The following is a 20,448-nucleotide window of genomic DNA, read 5'->3' as shown; positions in this document are numbered from 1 at the left end:
GGTTTCAAGTCAAATTTTGGCGCAAACAATAAATAAGGCTCAGAATACATTTTTCAGGGGGGGTGTGCACCACTGTTAATCCGGTTGGGTACAAAGTCACCAGTGGGGGTGCCATGTTGATGACCTCCCCAAACTCATGTTATCACTAAAAGGCTCCAGCAACAGAGGAGCTCAGAGCGGGAACTGTCCAGTCCTGAGGCGGAAAACTTCTTTTAGACAATCAGCTTTTACTGTACAAGGCACTTAAACCTAGAACTGTTAACCCACTGAACTTAAGGAGGAGTCAAACTGGGTCCTTTTTAAACATAAACTTCAAGACTTTTTAATCAGAGGTCAGATATGTGACCACACGTAGCTTTTCCAATTGTGCTGTTTTATCATTTTGTGTATTTTATGTATGTTTTTTCAGTAAAATCCCTTCAGGGGACAGGACAGAGATTGAGAATTGGCCTTGGCTAAAATGTTATAGAGGCACGGCGGCTGGGTGGTCAAGTCTAGCTACCGCAACTTCCCCGTTTCCTCCAGGTACTCTGGTTTCCTCCCACATTCCAAAAACATGCTTGTCAGGTTAATTGGCCAGTCCAAATTGTACCTAAGTGTGAATGAGTGATTCAATGGTTCAGCAACCAGTTCAGGGTGTCCCCTGCCCACTACCCAAAGAGAGCCAGCACTCCCGCGACCCTACTGACGATAAGCGGTGTAGATAATGGATAAAATGTTCTAGTATGTTACATGAGTTTATGGAGCACACTTGTCCCTTTTCAAAAAAATACTTGAAAAGTGAACGATTGGAAATCTTTGGTGGTGCGTACAGTGCTAACACGCGAGTGGGCAGGTGATTAAAAACGACAAAATGACTCTGATAGGTGAATAGTTAGAAGTTAAAATTTCAAATGTAGACCTGATAGGGTGTGCTGGTATGCTCTTAAATGTAAAGATGAAGCTCAGAAAAGAGATTTTCTTCGCAACATTGAAAGATCATGAAAGATGAATGTAAGATATTCTCGAAGTGCGATGGATGATCCTAGATCAAGGGTGTCCAAACTTTTCAGAAAGCGGGCCAGATTTGGTAAAGTGAAAATGTATGAGGGCCGACTATTCACCCTTACATTCTTTCAACAGTTTTTAATAAATTCATCCTCAGTGAATAGTTTGCAGTGCTTGGCATTCAGTGGCAGGGCCTCGTAGCTCTCCTTTGTAATATTTCCATTTCACCCAAAGTGTCCCGTAAAAAAGTGCTGCAGTGCTGTTAAGACCGCTTCCATTTGGTTCACCTTTTCACAGTGTTTACAATTAGCTTTTTATAGCATGTTTGGACTGGCAGTACCTCTTAAAATGACATTTTTTTTGAAAACAGTCACAGTATGTTGGAAAATTAGATACACAGTAGTATTGGATTTAGGTGAAAAAGACCCCTCTTTTTTACAGATGTTCTGGAAGCGTCAGTCCACTCAGTCAGTTTTCTTCTTTTATTTCCACGTGCCGTAAATGGGGTGGGCTTGAATTCTCACAGGAAGCCAAAGGTGACCAAATTATTTTACAGTGCTTTCAACATTACTGGTGGGCCACATATTATTAATTTTATGACAGAGGCCGCGGCCCTCAAAAAATTTGACCAGGGGCCGTGAATGGCCCCCAAACCGGACTTTGGACACACCTGTCCTAGAAAATCACAGACTGGTTCACCCCGTTCGGACACCATACCTCGTAGAAGTGGTAGACGTCTGATCCCTCATCCGGCCAGTAGTGGTGACACTGCTTGACGCCGTTCTCCGAAACAGGGGTGAGCATCACCACCACCACGCAGCCGCTTTCCCAAACCATCTGCGCGCCATTAAAGAGACACAGCATCCTTCAGCGCTGTTGGAATATCCCGCGTTCCGGCCGCCCGACTAAATGGATTTTTTAATCCGTGTCCGGCAGGCGTGGGTAAAGCGGCAGCCGAGCGGGAAAATGGAATACACGCTCGGGAAAAACAAACCAGCCCACGGCGGATATTTTGCCACACTGTGGTATTCCTTGACATATGGAGTTGGTGGCAGAATTTTGAAACACGACTAAAATAATTACATGTAAATTATTGTAACTAAGACCTAAAAACAAATTTTAATGTTTAAAAATTGCCAGGGCGTGAATGTCTCACTCTGAATTATTTACTCTGAATGAAAAAACGTCACAAAATCCAGCCACACGAGTAGAAATATAAATTGAAACCTATTAGCCTCATCGTAAATTTTCACTTTTTTAAGGAGGAAGTTAAGCACTTTTTAAAAGATTTTCTAATACAATTTCTGGATTTCTCCATTTATTTAAAAGAAGAAATCCAAAAGGAATCAATCCATAGCCCTATTGGCATCATTTTTAAGCAGACTTAGTTTTTTTCTTTGTTTAAAGGCAAGAAAATCAAAATTTACGAGGACTTCACCCAACAATTCAAGTACTTGACATTAAAATTGAACATTTACAGGGATTTCAAGTGCTCATTCGATCCCTGTGTCTCGAAATAATTTTTACGAATGGACTTTAGAGTTGTTATCATGTGATAAACATCTCATTTTTGACGACTTTAAACTGGAAATTTGTTTTTTTTCAAATGACTGCAACGACATTCAAATTTTAACTCCATACACGATATTTATTTGTGTATAACGTGCCCCCCTATTTTTTTATTAGAATTAGTATAAATTAAATTTAGTTTCACTGTTTCTCAGCTCAAACTTTTTGCGTGGATGCGCACCGGGGTGTGAAAGCACAAAATTCTAACCACTGGACTGGCAGTGGAATACCTACGAAAAGGCAGTAGATTTGATCTCATCACATTATTTTTAGTCATGGTACTAGAGAAGAATGTTAATTTTGTGGTGCGTTCAAATGTTATGATGCCGTGTTTTTTAACGACTGTGACACACAGCTTGCAGCATTGTTGTATTATCCAATTATCGTGCCTGTGCAATCTAGTGAAAGCTCTCTTTCATTTTGATTAAGTTTTATCAGAGATGCCAGGTGGTTTCCCGCGGGACTTTTTCAATGAAAGAAATGTGTGTTCTCTCAAAAACGTTTGAAAAACAGTTATAATGACAAAAAGTGACACATTTATTGCCTTGTAACATATAAAATGCACAACGAAATTAACATATCTCTCTGGTACCATGACTAAAGATAGTGTGAAAACGAGATAGCATCCAGTGGTTAGAGTTTGGCACTCTCACCCCCGCGTCCCGGGATGGAATCCGATAACCAATGGATGTGCACTAAGACGGTAAAACCTTATGTATAACGCACACCCAAACTTCAAGGTAAAAATCAAAATGTGTGTTTGATGAATACGATTGTTGACTTTGTCATAAACTAAAATGTAGATTTACACCTGAAAAGTTAATGTGGCGCCATCTGGTGGATAATTGCATGTGCCAGATCTGACACAGTCATTATTATTTTTCAAATAACAATAAAAGTTTATATTAGACCCCCAACAAAATGATTATAAAAGAAGAGTTTTGTGTTTTTTCTTTAGTTTAGCAGACTAATAGATCGATGCACTTCTATTCACCTGACACAAAGAAAACAACAAACACAAAACAATTATCAGTGTTTCATCTGAGGCACTTGAAACGTTTCAATAGAGGAAAAAAACATAACAAAAGCTTCCCACACAATTAGGATGCACTTTGCAGTTAAAAGCTAGCGCTCTCTTGTGTTGTTAATTAACTGCAGGCCTATTGTTGGACATAAAAAGCACTTTTTGATAACCCCGCCCTCAAATGCCGTACTATATTCATCATACCTTTTTGACAATTTACTTGATATATAATGCTGTTTTTGTGTTCTATGTGCATTTTGACCCTTTTTTTGCTCTCCTCTTGCATTTTTAGCATATACATTTTAAATTTCACCTTTTTTAAGCACTTAACAGAGCAGTTTTTTTCATTATACCTCTACATATTCATACCTTTTTGCAATTTTTGACACTTTGCATCATATATTACACCGTTTTTGGTGTCCCAAGTATTTTTTTGTATTTCAGTTTTTTTGCGCCTAAATAATTTTTTCACTATTTGACATCTTTCATGTGCAATAGGCATTTTTTTTGCTTCTTATAATAATATATCAATCATACCTTCTTTTGCCTTTTTAGCATCTTAATGACATATTTAAATCATTTTTTTTTCATTTTACAGCGTTTTGCCGTTTTTTAATCCTCTACATATATGTGGGTTTTTATTATTATTATTTTTTTTTTCATTTTTGCAAATGGTCTGCATTTAGTAACGCTTTTCAAGTCAATGTAGACCTCCCAAAGCGCTTTACAATGCGCTTCACACTTACCCATTCACACACACACTCACACACCAATAGGGAGTCAGCCATGCAAGGCGCCTACTTGCTCATTGGGGGCATTAGGGATTCAGTGTCTTGCCCAATGACACTGTCTTAACCAGTATTTTCCATCTTACACTTGCATTTTTGTCATTCTTTTGCGTCTTAATACCAACAGCATAGCGTTCGTTTACTCCCCATGCCTCTTAAGCGTCTTAAATATACATTTTATGTATATGTTTTCCTTTTTTTTTAGCATTTTACCGAGGTGTTTTTGTGTAATAATAATACATCTTTTGTTTTTTTCTATTCTTGTTCTCAATATAAATCATGCACCTCACATTGCATTAATGTGTTTTTGGGGCCTTACTATAAACATTTATAACAATGATACTTTTTAATCAGTTTTGAAATTATTTTTTGATTTTATGAACATAATATATAGCACACTGGCTGCATAAACCTTCAATTATTTAAACTATATTGGATTGTTGTTCCTATTGTTGTTTTTATTATATTATTTTTGAGGAACTATTTGGAATTTAGATTTCTCTTTTTTTCAAACAACACCACAAAAACTGCTTTCGAGAAAAAAAAGTTTCACGTTTGGGCTAACTGTTTGAGGAAACAGTGTGTAACAATGAATAGTAATTTACGGTGAGAAGAAGCTGCTGTTAATATTAGCAATACAGTTCTTATAGGTTTTATTTCTGACTTTTTCCAGGGTAAAAACTTTTGTTCTTCCTTTTCTAAGGAGAAATATTTGTTTTAAATGGAAATGGGGCAACAGCCCCCCCCTATTGCTTAAACATGGTTTAAAGCATAAAAATATACTTGAGTCAATATTTTTAGCAGGAATAATACTCGAGAGGAAAAAAGTGGGCCTTTCAGATCTCCCGCTGAGAACTCCCAGCACAAAAGCAAAAAACCTGTCAACCCACATGTTTTTCTACCTCTGATTCTACCCCCAGCCATCTCTACCCCCCTTCTTCTGCGATCAAACGGAAACATCACGGGTGACGAAATGAAACGTGGGATATTACCTGCCAGAAGTCAGCAACGGTGGAGGGAAGCGGGCCTTGTGCAGCGATGTAGGTGGGGTTGCGGGGGTCGTGGTCCATCTGGATTGGAAAGACGGAGACTCAAAAATTATTAACAGAAGTATTTCTGCCTTTTGAAATCAAACTTTTTATCTCACAATCCAGTTACGGTATTTTACGCACTACAAAACGCACTGGATTAAAAAGGCCACCCACTAAAAAGGATTTTTTTTATATATAAGGGACCAGCGCATGGAATTAAAACTACAGTAAGGGCTACGATTGCACAAAAATACTGCATTTGTGCATTGACTGATCAGTCTGAATTATATTACTGATCTCAATTGCATTTGATTAAATACAATGGGAATCGAGGGCAGCACGGCGGCGCAGTAGTTAGCGCTTGTGCGGCACAGTTCATGTCATGGGAACCTGTCGTGGGTTCCAATCCAGCTCCAGACTTCCTGTGCGGAGTTTGTATGTTCTCCCCGTGCTTGCGTGGGTTTCCTCCGGGCACTCCGGTTTCCTCCCACATTCCAAAAACATGCATTTCAGGTGAATTGGCCGGTCCAAATTGTCCCTAGGTGTGAATGAGCGAATGAGTTGTCTGTCCCTGTGTGCCCTGCGATTGGCTGGCAACCAGTTCAGGGTGTCCCCTGCCCACTGCCCGGAGATGGCTGGGATGGGCTCCAGCCCCCCCGCGACCCTAATGAGGATAAGCGGTACGGCTGATGAGATGAGATGAGACAATGGGAATCGAACCCAGATCGTGGCTGGGTCCACGCTGAATCCTATCCACTACACCCCTAGAAACGCAGACGTCACATGAGAAGACGTTAGATATTTTTAGTCATATTATCAAACTGCTGATGTTATATTTGGGCCAGGTGAATATTATAGGACATAAAACTGGTTCTTGGTACAGAAAAGAATGGGACCATTCGGTTCACAAGATTCTGAACTGAATGAAGATAAAGGCATTGTGGGGAGTAATTCGGTCATTCCAAACCGAAGAGAAAGGCATTGTGAGAATTAACTTGGTTGTCTTGAAGATATAAATATACGCTTGGCAGCTCATATTTAAAAGTTACAATGCTTAGTTTGAGCCGAGAAAAAGTGAAACAAAATTGTATACAGATTTCTAATCACTCAGTTTTCTCATTTCTATAGCATATCTGCTACAGATTAGACATAGTGTGATAATAAGATAACACCCAATGCCTTTTTATATGTTGTCTGTATCCCTAGGGGTCTAGCGCAGTGTATTTCAAACTGTTTTGATACAAAGCACCACCAATCAGTGCCAATGCATCTCCGGGAAAAGTAAATCAAAATAAGAGATACATTCCGCTAGACTGCACAGGCACACAAATTGGATCATTTCCCACAGCACAGTAAAACAAATAACTACTGTGCGGCACAGTGGTTGTAAAACACTGGTCTGGTGGATAGGATCCATTGCTCTCCCTGCTGCAACCCAGGTTCGATTCCCGTTGCATTCACTGTTAGGCAGTTGTGAACAAACATTTATGCCCCTAGTGGCCTGGTGGGGTGCTCTTACCAATGCTATAAATCCCCGTTGCCACCATTGTTATGCAATTGTGGTCAGCGAGAATATTTATCGACTTATCAATAATTGCACAAAAATTGTAACACTTTCTCCAATGTTGTCCGCATATAAGGCACACCGGATTATAAGGCCCACATTTACATTTTTGGCAATGTTGGGGTTTTTGGGTGCACTTTATAGTCTGGAAAATACATTACTTGTTTAATTCTTATCACCATGAAGGCAGTCGTGCCTAAATTTCTGTTCATTTAACACAAACCGGAAAGATTCAACATTTCTTTTCCAACGTTGTACAGTTCCTTAAACATCACACACGTGCAAGAACGACATCAATGGAACCTTGTTGTACTTCAGCCGAACATGTTTTTTTTCTTTTGCTTCCTGGTTAAAATTCCTCACATGGTTTTTGCTAGAGGGAGCCTCCCCCCCGCTACTAAAATGAAAGGCGAACACCAGGGCGGGCATTTTTTTGTTGGCCAATCTCAAGGACGCAGACGCACTGCCACAGCCTGTCGCTTGAATACTAAAAGGAGAACCTCAAAGAGCCGCCGTCGTCCTCGGCAAACCTCAAAGAGCCTTCGTCCTCGCCATTGTTACGAGAAGCTTGCACAAATGTCTTCGGCACATTGACTCGCTATTTGTGTTGCAAAGATGCCTCGCATGCTAAATACTTTCGTGGGCTCATTAATGCTGTGTTCTGTTAGCTAGCAAATCAAGATTTAGATGAACGCTTTAATAATTTTGAGGAAGTGCATTTTTTTTTAATGAATGAGAACCTTTCCAAGTACAATTATCTTGCTCTGTTAGCAATTATTTTATTTAATAATGACAAAAAATATAAAACCAAACCTTTTGCAACAAGTCTACACCGCAAGAAAAATATTTTTGGCAAAAATAATTTGCCAACAGATCATTTTACTTGGATTTATTATAAATTATTTTGATTAAGAAATAAATATAAGCAGACTGAAAATAAGAAGGCGTATTAAAAAAAACATTTTCCAATTATAATTTGATAGCTTCAATTTTTGACGATTTTAAAGTACCGTATTTTCCGGACTATAAGGCACACCTAAATGCAAAACATTTGCCACAAATTCAAAGATGCGCCTTATAAACCAGTGCGCTTTATGGACTAGAAAATACAGTCAGTAAAATTGGAAATGCATAATTAAAATGACAAGCTTTTGCATACGGTTACATCGTATCAATGAAACAATTTAAGTTGTGAAAGCAAATTTTATTAGAAATGCGTTGTTTTAATTAGTTCAGTGCGCCTTATATATGAAAAGGGAAATGTATTTGAAAGTGCGCCTTAAAGTCCAGAGACTATGGTATTATTTAAACTATTTTACTATATTTAAAAACAACTGTTTTTACTTCATTTAAAAAAAAAAAATCAAGACAAAAGTAAAGTACCTTCCAAGTAAATGTTTTTGTTCAGCTGGCCTTAAGTTTTTGAATACTTTTTTAAAAAATTGAATATATTCGTAAACTATTTTTTTACAGAAATACAAATTTGATATTTTTTTCCTTGTTCTGCAGTGAAAAACTGCTGCAAAATATTTGGTAAAAATAACAATAATATTTTACTTTTTTATAACTTGTTTGTGGTAAACCTTGTTCGTTTAAAAAAAAATAGTTCATCTTTTTTTTTTTAAATATAGAAAATGTGAGTGCCAATTAAAACCCACCAGGCTTACTGCTTTGTCTCTTATAAGTTAAGAATTACTCCCTACTATTTGAGTAAGGCCACCTAAAACCTCAGGTCTGGTTCCCAATCACGTATACCTTTTAAAGAAGAAAACCGACTAAACGAAAATCACAGTTTTCTACGTTAGCTTCTTTGAACTCCACGGGGACAAAAAAAGCATCCCATTATTTTCGGTGGGCCGCTGCCTCGGAGCTAATGAAGAGGAAGAAGCCACAATTGACAGACATAATTATCAGTTTTGCTCAACACAGCCGGGGGTCCTCATTGTGGTGTAATTACCATCTTTTCATTTGCCCTCCCCCTTGTCCTGCCACTTCTTTACCCAACTCCACATCTCTTTCAAAAATCCTATTGGTTGCAAAAACACTTTTGCATGTATTTTTTCAGCTTTGAGCGTAGCTAGCTGGGAAAATTCTGGTATTTGGGATGCATCATTTCCTGTTGCTTTTGATGGCCTCAGGGGAAATCACATCTGACAACATGCGGCGGTGGCAAACAAAGAAGAAAGGTAGCTTCTATTGACGAGGGAAAAATAAATGCTAAAAGCGCTGATAGACCAGGGTTTGAACGCATTTTTATGGCCAAAATTCAAGCTTTTTAAGGACTTTCAAAGCCATTTTCCCAATTCTCCAGTATCATTAAAAAAACTGTCGTGAATCATGTATTTTGTCCAAAATATATCTGAAATTTACACATGCAAAATTTCATTTTGCTTCTGCATTAATCAAGACATATGATTTTGAGATCTTGAGCAAATTGCAAATACATTGGTTTTTGAGACAAATAACTCCGCATATTGGTGTTGCACAGTAATTTGACAGTAATATGTAGCTTACAGTTTTACAATTCTTCCCATTACAATTTATCACTTAATTTTTTGAATGGTCCATAATAGATTCTTAATACTTGCACTAATGCACATTTCATAATGCCTTTGAGTATAGCATGTACCTGCCCTCTTCGGCGCAACCCGTAGGGGTCGATGGCGCTCTTTTAATACAATGCCAAAATAATCCGCTCTGCCATTAATCACGAGGCAAGAAGAAATGCAATGAAAAAACGAAGCCACCAGAGAGCAGTGTCGGCGTCATTTTGAAGGACACTTTTTGGGAAAGATGGCAACAATTTCAAGCATTTGCAAGCACTTCACTCATAATTCAATCTATTTTGCTAGGTCTACAAGTTTTGCGATTTTATATATATATATATATATATATATATATATATATATATATATATATATATATATATATATTGTAGGTATATAGATAGATAGATAGATGGACTGTAGATAGATACTGTAGATAGATGGCTAGAATGTAGATAGGTAGATAGATATATAGATAGATAGATAGAGACTGTAAATAGAAAGAGACTGTAAATAGATAGATAGATAGACTGAAACTGCTGACACAGCAAGAAGTGAGCAATACTCACAATGGGACTGGCATTGATGTAATCGGAGCCGCAGTGGTTGTTTTCCGCTTTCAACGTGATCCGAGAATGATCATCTGTAACAAAAATGCATCATTCATGAGCGACTTTTCTCGTCCTTTAAATAAGAAACAAAAAATGAAAAGCAAACACGAGCGCTTTCATCAGCCTCAAGAATCTCTCCAGAAGGTCCTCCAAATTTTTTTCTTATAATGGCGTCAAAATCTCACGCTCGTTTAACACTCCTGCATGAGTGACAGCAGAGATTCTAATCGCAGACGTGGGAGTGTTAGACTCGGTCGAGAGGGGAGCGCTTGATTGACGGGGACTCGAAAAAAAAACATGGTTTGGGTACCCCAACGGAGCGCGGCAACGCAAACGTTTTGGAACGATTCATTGGAAGAGAAAATAGTTGCCGTGGGTCGTTGTTTTGGGTTTGGATTTATTTTTTCTCACTTTGGAGATTTGTGGCAGGGACAGGCGTCTGTTAAAATCCAGGAGGCATAACTCATTATATGCAGGGTTTGTACACGATTATCATGTTCAAATTCAAGCAGTTTTTAAGGAATTTCAAGCAGAATTTTTCAAATTCTCCAGGGTCATTAAAAGAGGAAATCTGGTGTGAATTATGTATATTGCAGATCCACAAATTATATGGCTATTTACATATGAGTATTTTAGTCTTGCGTGTGCAATTATTAAGCTGTATGATTTTAGATCTTGAGTAATTCGCGAATATATGTGTGGATCGGAACAATACGGGTGTAAATATTCTTGAGAAAAATCTCTACCTATATAGGTGTTGGGTAAAAATTATAATCTGTAGGTTGCATTTTCAGTTGCAGGAAGTTCTTCCCACTATAATTTACCACCAGTAAACGCTATAATCATTTTTTGCATGACCCATAATAAATGTCCATGATATTCAATTCTTGTACTAAGAGACATCTTTATTTAATCCAAGGTCTATCAAGAAACATGAGAAACATGGCAACAATTTTAAGCATTTACAATCACTTCATCCACATTCAAGCACTCTAAAAACCTTGAAAATACAACATTAAAATTCAAGCATTTTTAAGGGTTTAAAGATTTATATATATATATATATATATATACATATATATATATATATATCTCATCTCATCTCATTAGCTACACCGCTTATCCTCAGTAGGGTCGAGGGGGTGCTGGAGCCCATCCCAGCAATCATCGGGCAGTGGGCATATATATATATATATATATATATATATATATATATATATATATATATATATATAAAAAATCTATCTTTTAATTTTCTCATAGTATTGTACAACCAAGATAATGAATGTTTCTTAACTAGTGTAATAATGAATCACATAAGCGTGCTCTTGTAGAGTATCTGTTTGGATATGTGTTATCGGCAAAATAACTGTAACCTCCTTCCATATATGTAGGTGGCGCTGGATCGACATCTTTATTATTTCATTATCTTTTGCTCATCCAGTAGGTCAATAATTTTGGTCATTTATTTAGTTTAAAATGAGGACTTGGTTCACACAATGCAATTATTGAATTAATTGAATGAAAAAAACTAAATGAATAAAAAAAATTGCACGAATTGAAAAAAAAAAAAATATGGTAATATCAGAAAAAAAATCTTTACAAGTACTGTAATAATTTTGCTACTCATTTCGTCCACAAGAAGTTTGTACACAGACTGTAGTAAATACATTGAAAAGAAATAAAATAAAGAAATGAATCAATGTTTTCAAAATTAATAAATAATTAAGTTAATATTTAAAAACTACTCTAAAAAAACTAATAATTTTGGTTCCTTATTTAAAATAAGCTTTTGCATACACTATAATGAATGAATTCTGTATAAAATACAGAAATAAATAAAATATAGGTATAATTTTTTCATGAAAAAACAAAAATAATAATATGGTCAAATTTAATACAAATAGTTAAAATTACTGACTTTAGCAATTCACCCACAAACTCAAGACGTTTGTGCATGCATAAATACATTTAATACATAAAATATGAAACATACAAATGCATGAAAACATTGTTTAATTTATGTAGTATTATAATATTCTATTTGAAGTAAAAATCAAAAGTAAAACTGTAGTAAAATTAGAAAAACAAGTTCAAATGCTTTACAGTAAAATATAAAATTATATAATCAAATATCCCATGAATAAAAACATGTCATATTGTCACTTTATTGTTAGATTAGGGTATATTAAAGCCCCCGGTTGATAATTTAAAAGTTAAAACATGAAACTGGAGTCAGATTTTTTTTTTACAGGGCTTTGGCTTAAAAAGGTTCAGAATCTCCATGGGTAACGTTCCATTAAAAATGAATTATAATATCTGTTTTTTTCTTCTTTACGAAGTGCTCAATGTATTCTTTCGGACTACCTGATTTCCTGAACAACAGTTCTTCTCCAAAGTGATTTGTACTTACACGCTAGCACGGCGTCCGAGCGGTTTTTCCTGGTGCCCTGCTCGCTCCGGGCCACGCTACAGATGGCGGGTTCAGCTTGGTACAAGCACAAGGCCTCCCACTCGCGTTCCAGACGGTTCTTGTTCTTCAAGTGGTCTTCCATGTACGACTGCAGGGGCAAACAACGATTCGTATTTTATGCAGAAGCCTGAAACCTGCCCGGATTGGCGTTAGGTGCGGGGGGAGAGTTTGGTTGGAGGGCAAAAACGCAATTAGGACTCCTGAGAGTCGCCCTTTACTGTTTGCTTCACCACCGATAAGATTGTCTGTATTTAAGCTGAGGACGAAATTGAATTCACTGGCAGGACAATAAGTGTAAAAGGAATGAATTGTGAGTAGACAAGCTTAGAGCAGTGATTCTCAACTAGTGGGTAAGAATCCAAAAGCGGTTTGCGGGACTTTGCCTTATCAAAATAATGCAAAGTACAAAAAAAAACAAAAAAAAAACAAAGTTCAATGACAATCCTTAACAGTAGATTGAGATCATGCCCAACTTGATCTCTTATTCCTGTTCAGTCCATCAGCACATTTGAGAGGGACGACATGACAACGACTTATTTTATTGTGATTTTGTTGGTTTTATTTCCTTTTTCTGCCTACTAAACTCGGTTCCAAAATAGTTAGTGATAAGGGGAAAGGAAAAGTGGAAAACAGTGACAAAAACGATTGAGTTGAAGGAGAAAATGATTGCAAACTACCAAAATGGTGTACCAAAATGGTCTGCCATTGACGCACTGCTGGATGGTAGAGTAAATGGTTTAAACAAGAAATATATTTACCTTTTTACCAGTGTATTAATCTTTATTCACGACTTAATGAAATGTGTATCAATGTTTAGGTAAAGCTTTATTAAAATGTACATTTTTTTAGTATGTGGCTTTTTAAAGCATGTTTAAGGGGTCGCTTACGTGTGATGAAGGCTTTTATTTGAATATGTACGGTACTTGAAGTTGTTTTGGTTTTACAGGTAATTTTTTTTTTTGGAAAAAGATAAAAACATAAACCATTTCTGCTTTAAACTGCACAATCCGCTCATTTAGGATGTGGATTTTTTTTTCTTGATTTGGGTTGAGTTTGTCAATTGGGTGGAAAATGGGGACTTGAAATTAGACCAGTTGAGAACCAGCGGCTTAGAGGATGTAGCGAGCAAGGTGAGGATTTATTATTTTACCAAAAATGCACCATATTTCTGTATCCCCTCCTGATGGTGGTTGAATGGTTTAGTCCACCATTGTGCGGGGACGAAAGATTACAGACTCATAAATAATTTCAGGGTTCAGCTGGCTAATACAAAGAAAGCGATACTCACGCATTAGCCAGGTTTATCCCATATCAAAGGAGGCTTCAATGCTCATTGTTACAGTCTGTAATGTCAGTCAAACACTAAAAATCAGAGTATGAAAAAAACCCCCAAAAAACAAAATGATGATAATCGCAAATCGGCCTTGTCCAGCGCACAATGGGTAATTATCCTTCGATGGCTAATGAATTCAAGTCTCCAACAGGATATTAGGCGAGTCCTTGAGACGCTTACAAATGGAGCTAATGACGGGAATCAAAGTTTATTGTTGGATGTGGAGACTAAAGTGCCACCGAGGTCCTCGTGATTCACGCGGGGACGTAATGAGACTGCACGGTGCGTTCCATCTCCACCTTTAACGGCCGGCTCCTAAAATCGAATTGTTTGTCGCTCCCGCCAGGATGTTTTCTAGAAAGATGCACTTTCGTTTTTGCCTTAAGAGAGTCGAAAATTATTCTGTGTGATCCTGCGTTTTATGCTGGCAGATAGTAAACTGAGATGAGGAATTATATTTCAACTTTTTTGTCAGGATCATAACTTTCCTCGCTCTCTTTACTAAGTGTGCCGAGAATAAATTACATATAACAGTTTTTTTTTCCTTCCCCCCAAAAAAGGAAAACAAAAACCCTGTAAAATAATGTCATTTATATTTATTAATATTAAAGTGGGGTATATCGTTTGAGGTGTCTTTCAAAAATATATAAATTAAAAAATCTATTGAATATAGCCCAACTGAGTTCAACGACTACTTAAGCTAAATTGTCCACAGCACCTATCTGCATTTATCCTTCATTTTACAAAGCTGTTTGGAGCAAAACACATTACGTAGCACGAATGTGAGATTGGGGGAGTGCTGGAGAGTGACGTCATGTTTGTCCTCACAGGTTTTATTGTTTCTATTTGTTAGCTTAGCATAAAAATGGTTAAAATAAGAAGAGGTCTACCTCAAGTAGACTCCAATTGCCAACCCAACCCCAAGAATGATTAAAAAAAACCCATAAAGGTTGATTTGAGCGCTTGTAAGAAATACACATACAGAGGCTGCAATGACACTAGCCAGTTGATAGAGGCAGCGGGTAAAAAGTTCCTTACAGCAAAAAATATTAAAAATAAAATAAAAATCCATTCATTTTTTTAGAAATTGTTTGAATAAGTGTTTTTTTTAATTAATAATGGAAAATATTACAGCAAATGAGCAAAGTTATCTGGAAAATGAACAAGAAAAATTGTGTTTACTTTGAAATTAGTATGCTTATTTTCTAGTACTGTTTCCTAACTGTTCTATATGCGGTGAAAATATTTCATTTACAGATATTTTTGCATCGGAAACATCGTGAGCAATTAAGAACTTTTCATAAAACAAGTATCTCCAACCTGAAAGAAGCTAAAGGGATACTTTTTTGTTCCTGATTAGCGCAAAGAACTACCTTTGTGCTATACATTTAGAAAATAGCATCTTATTCTTAAAGCTATAGCATCATCTAGTGCAGGGGTGTCAAACTCATTTTAACTCGGGGGCCACACGATAGAACAAACATTCTGTCGGGGGCCGGACTAGTAGATTAAAGAGAAAGAAAAAGAGAGATAATGAAATTAGAGAAAGAGGGAGGGAAAAGAAGAGAGAGGGCGGAGGTTATTACTATGTCGTTACTATGCAATTATGGTTTGAATTTTTAGAAGTATGATTTAAATAAGCTGTCAAAGACTAAAACATCAGCCTTGTGTAAGAGCCCAGAGTGATTTACATACATAAATTATAGGCTAATTTAAAAAATAAATTTGGAAGAACTTATCACACGTTTAAAAACACAGATCATGTCAATAATTTGTCATTCATGTTAGAAATCGAATTTCCTATAAAATCACAACGGCCATGCACTGATGAGCCATTTTAGGAAAATGTCCGCGGCTACTCATTTGTTCTCAAGGGGCTAGCTGGTACTCGCGGGTACCTCGTTTGTAACCCCTGACATATATATTTTAATATGGAATTTGCATACAGTTCTTGGAAATTATTCTTTAGAAGTTTGTCCAGGTTTTGCATATTTCTCATAAAATTATTCGACTTGAGTCCCAAATTGATTCCGCCCGTCACCTGTCACGTTGTACAGTCTTTCCAAGCATCCTGAATTTATTGCCTTCTACAGTCCTATTTCTGATTCAACACCACATGGCCCTTATCGAAGCGGCAGACCGCTGCTTTTCTTGCGGACTAGCGGAGGTTTAGCGAGTGCAGGGAGGATTACGTGTGCCAATCAGGGACTTCGGATGGCGGGGCGGCCCGGGTGTCAGAAAAACAATGTCTAATCCCATAAGCGGTATTTTCCTTGGGTAGAATCAGGATAAATGCAGACCAGAAACAACAGGTGACACATTACTGTCAAAATTCAAAGCGACGGTGGCACTCGACAGTATATAAAAGGTAGGGGGGGATTTGTTACGTTGGTAGGACATATTTTTAGAAGTTTTATTTAGTCAATTTACTTCCAGAATTGCTTCCATTAAAATGGGATTTTATAACTTTTTTGTTGTTGTCTTGGTCAAGCTATTTTAGGCTTGCAACATTTGGTTGTTGGAATTTCGAATTTTGCACGTTTTCCCCCCCACCGAGTTGCAACCTATGAGCTTTTATCTTAGTACGGAGGTAAGCACAACCGGCTCTGGAGCCAGATGCGACTCTTTGGCGCTCCTTCATGGCTCCCTAGCGCTTTTGCAAAAACATTACATAATGTAAAAGGATATGGTTTCTGGAGAAAAGACGTAAAGCAAAAACTTTCTTAACATTTGCCAATAAGTATGTATGAATACAATACACATATACAGTATGTGTTAACTTTCTTAGAAGGTTTTTAATTTTTGCAGCTCAAAACCTGTTTTATTTGGTCCAATAAGGGTCTTTCAACATTTTGGGTTGTCAATCCCTGACTGAGTACAAGCAAGGAAAGAAAAGAATTATTGTCTGGGGAACTGTCCATGGTCCTGTTCTGAGCTTTGAGGGGTCCAACTGCAACTTTACAGTAGTGTCCACACTTTTTTGTTAAGAGATGCATTTCAGACCCAATCAGGCAAAATGAAAAACAAAATACTGAAGATATGGAAAATAAGAATAGAAAAAAGAAAAAGAAAAGGAAGTAAACAAAAAAAGTTTAAAAAGAAATGTAGTGTACCAGACGATGTAATTTATTAAAACCCCTTAACGATCTGACGGCAGGATGTTGAACTAAAATAGATACGTGTCTGTACGATGTCACCAGTCACTAAAATACTTCATGCAACATCATTGAAAGGGTTAAACTCTTGCGATTCAAGATATGCTGACCATTTAAGAATGTACTCGAAAATATCACAATTATTTGGAGACAAGATACCCGAAAAATATAAAGTCGAGGTAGCTCACCAAAGATATTGTCTTGCAGCCATCTCATTCAATCATAGTACACAACAATGGTCTCCTTACATCCGCGAGAGTCAACTAAATCCAACTGTGTAAAATATTTACTCTAAAACACATGATATCGCGACAGATAAAACAAAAATTTGCCAAAAAGCATCTGTGCGTCGATGGACTTTCCTTGTTGCTAGTTGTCTGTTTAGCCCCATAATTCCAGTTTACAAATTAACAGAGTAGTAAAATTATTTTCTCCAGGCTGTTGGCAACTTGTGATTGACATCTTTTTCGTCCACCTGCAGGCTTTGTTTTACGGCCCGCACCCCTCATTAGCCAATATGGGCCCTGTATTGCTAAAAAAGGACCTGCCTCCTGTACTTCTGAATAACTCTAACCAATAGTGACTAATTCAAATGATGATTGACACATTGGTTCCCCAATGAACTTCTGAATAAACTGATACAAAGATGTCCCTATTGCATTTAAATTAGACCCTGGAATAAGTGTGCGTAAAACCACTGGTGATTTATTTTTACACGCAAGTGTGCACAATCATTGATTGACTTATTAAGAGAGAATTAAAACGTTTAAAGCAATTTCACAATGTGTAAAAATGTGGATAATGTAAAATACACATTTGAAAATATGTTATTGTTGAAAACTGGTCGTCTAACAAATGGCCACTTTTGGAAACGCCGAAAATGTGTAACGTACAATGTTTAGTTTTTCAGATTGTGATCAAATTTGACAAGGTACCAGTTAAGATTTCAAGCTATTGTCTCGCCTGGTTTCCAGCTAAGATGCCCATCGCCCTTGCTACACTCATATTATTATTATATAATTATATTTCTGTGTTACTCAATGTTAGCAGTACTTGCAGTGACTATTGCAGAGAGGTACCTTTAAAAAGAAAAGAAAAGCATCCATATTTTCCAAATGGGTCAAGAACAGTATTTAATCTACTTTAGTTGGGTCTTAGAATGGGATTTTAGGCGAATTTTTCAGGAACATTAAGAGGCTAAACAGATAAATTCTGGTTTTGTTGGTATGCATATTTGCTAATAAAATGATCTATCTTTTTTTACTTTTTGCTTGCCGATTTTCAAGTAAACAAATAAAGTTGTTAAAGCGTGTTAAAAATATACATAATATGCAGGAAAAGATGATTTATCAAACACATGGCAAAGGATAAATTCTGGTATTGCTGGCAGGTAAATTTGATATTTTTTTCTTATTTGACTGCAACTCTTTAAAGGGCAAGAGAAGCAAATGCAACCTCATTTCAGGACATCATTTATTCAACCACACCCCTTCAATAATCATACATTCAAATTATAGCACAGTGGTAACCAATTTGGCTCTTGGTTCTCGACCTGTATACAAAAACAAGGTCGGTGATGACTTAACACGCAGAAGCGTCCAACTACCCTTGGGAAGTTATACAAGATTTTCCATTTGTTTCTGTTTTTTCGCTCCCGGAGTGTTTGAGATTTGGAACGTCGCGTACTCATCACCCCTCTCCATGAGCCTCGCCGCTCCAAATGGAGCGAGCGACGAGGAGATGAGATGAGAGGGGCGAATATGGGCTCGAGATGAGCGATAAGAAGGCAATCACACACATGGCTTGACGGCGGATGACAACGGAATATTAAGGAGAACTTGCCAAAACAGAGGCAGTGAAAAGAGGAAAAATAAATACTGTTTCTAATCTGTAATCTAAAAGAGATTACCCATGATGCTACGGTTGCAGCTAATGCTAATAATAAGAATGATTCACAAAGGTATTTTGCTGTTAGCTATTGCGCCCGCCTCTAAAGAGGGGGCGCAAACAAGTTTAAGAAAAAAAGCCCTCTATTAGTGGCGGTGCACGGCATCGCTCACATTCCCCTCTCATTCGTTACAGCCCCCGCCCCATTTAATAGGCAGACGTGACATGTGATGAATGTGCCCGCCATTAATGGAAACACTGGCAGGCATCTATCCGTCTCTTTATCAAGCTTGTCTCCAATGAATGACGGGCTGCGAAATTAAAACAATCCATTGTGGGTGGAAGGAAAGGATTTTTTCAACATCCTCCGCCCCCAAAACAAAGACAAGCCAATTAGAACCAACACTCCAATGACAGTAAGATGTAAGAAAATTATATATCAGGGGAAAAAAGAAGATGGGCTTATTTAAATGACTAAGTGGCAAGATGAAGACACAAAAATCACACAGTGGAGCACCAAAAATAGCAAAAGAAGAAATATTGTAACCCCTTGCTACTTAGCGCTTTGTGCTTTGCAGCTTAAGTAAATTGCGGGTTTTAAAATAGTTTTTTGCCGTTATGTCTAACAAAAATTAAACGGCACTTAAGCGGTCACTATCAATTATCCCCTATCGCATATTGCTGCGTACGAAGACCGCCTATGCAAACTGTTGTTAGGCCTAGCAATTTACGTTTATTCACGTTTATTCCACAACAGCAGCTCTTGTTTAGCCGTTACGGTATTTTACCAAAAATGCCCACGTAGAGCCGTAATCCATTTGTCCCAGATCCCATATTGCTGCAAGAGGGAACTAACTCTTTTGTCTCGAGAAGTGCCATAATGAAATACACAGTTGTGACCGCAATCCATTATCCCCCGTCGACTGTTCCTGAGCGCAGGGCTGCCAAAGCGCATTTTTTAAGTCTGAGCCGCTGAAGCGTGCCAATGTGGCCATCATAAAATAAACTGAACTGTTTTTGCTCAATCTATTATCCCCAGTTGACTATTGACAATGTAACAAAAATGTTCTTGCACTATAACTATAAGACAGTGGTGATATTCCTCAAATGCTCATTAGCACCTTCCCCATATCAGCCCAAGCTGACTTTAGTTCCTACCTCAATGCAAAGATCTCCAAAATTCTGTCACAAAGGGACCGTTCACTTTCTAATTTATCAAACAAAAATATGCTATGTATAAGCTTTAATCATTCCAGGAATGTGCTCGTAGCTCGTGTAAAGAATGTATTATCCCAATAAAAAAAGATCTGTTTCCGTTGCCTCAAAAGAATCCAAATGAACACTAAATAGCTATAAAACACATTTTCCTGGTTACTAAAAACATATTCAAAATTGAATGTAATGATAGATACCCCCCACTAGATGATGCTACTGCTTTAAGAATAAGCACCACTGCTTTTTACGACAGTGATGACAACTT

At 37.3% G+C, this 20,448-nt stretch overlaps 1 protein-coding gene across 2 annotated transcripts in view; it reads right to left on the bottom strand.

The window, feature by feature from the left end:
- The window catches only part of ptprn2 (protein tyrosine phosphatase receptor type N2), a 200,874-nt gene that overhangs the window by 12,577 nt on the left and 167,849 nt on the right, over nt 1–20,448 (bottom strand). For both annotated transcript variants that reach the window (XM_088322837.1, XM_088322838.1), the window contains 4 exons: nt 12,534–12,681; nt 10,079–10,152; nt 5,361–5,438; nt 1,705–1,824 (listed from right to left, as the gene is read on the bottom strand). In XM_088322837.1, coding sequence (XP_088178963.1) covers nt 1,705–1,824; nt 5,361–5,438; nt 10,079–10,152; nt 12,534–12,681 — 420 coding nt within the window. The remainder of the gene's footprint in view (nt 1–1,704; nt 1,825–5,360; nt 5,439–10,078; nt 10,153–12,533; nt 12,682–20,448) is intronic.

This window comes from Urocampus carinirostris, chromosome 18 (genome assembly GCF_059441175.1).
Source record: "Urocampus carinirostris isolate Australia breed hairy pipefish chromosome 18, RoL_Ucar_1.0, whole genome shotgun sequence".
In the NCBI taxonomy this organism is placed as follows: Eukaryota; Metazoa; Chordata; class Actinopteri; order Syngnathiformes; family Syngnathidae; genus Urocampus; species Urocampus carinirostris.
This window is presented reverse-complemented; position numbering and strand designations above follow the sequence as displayed.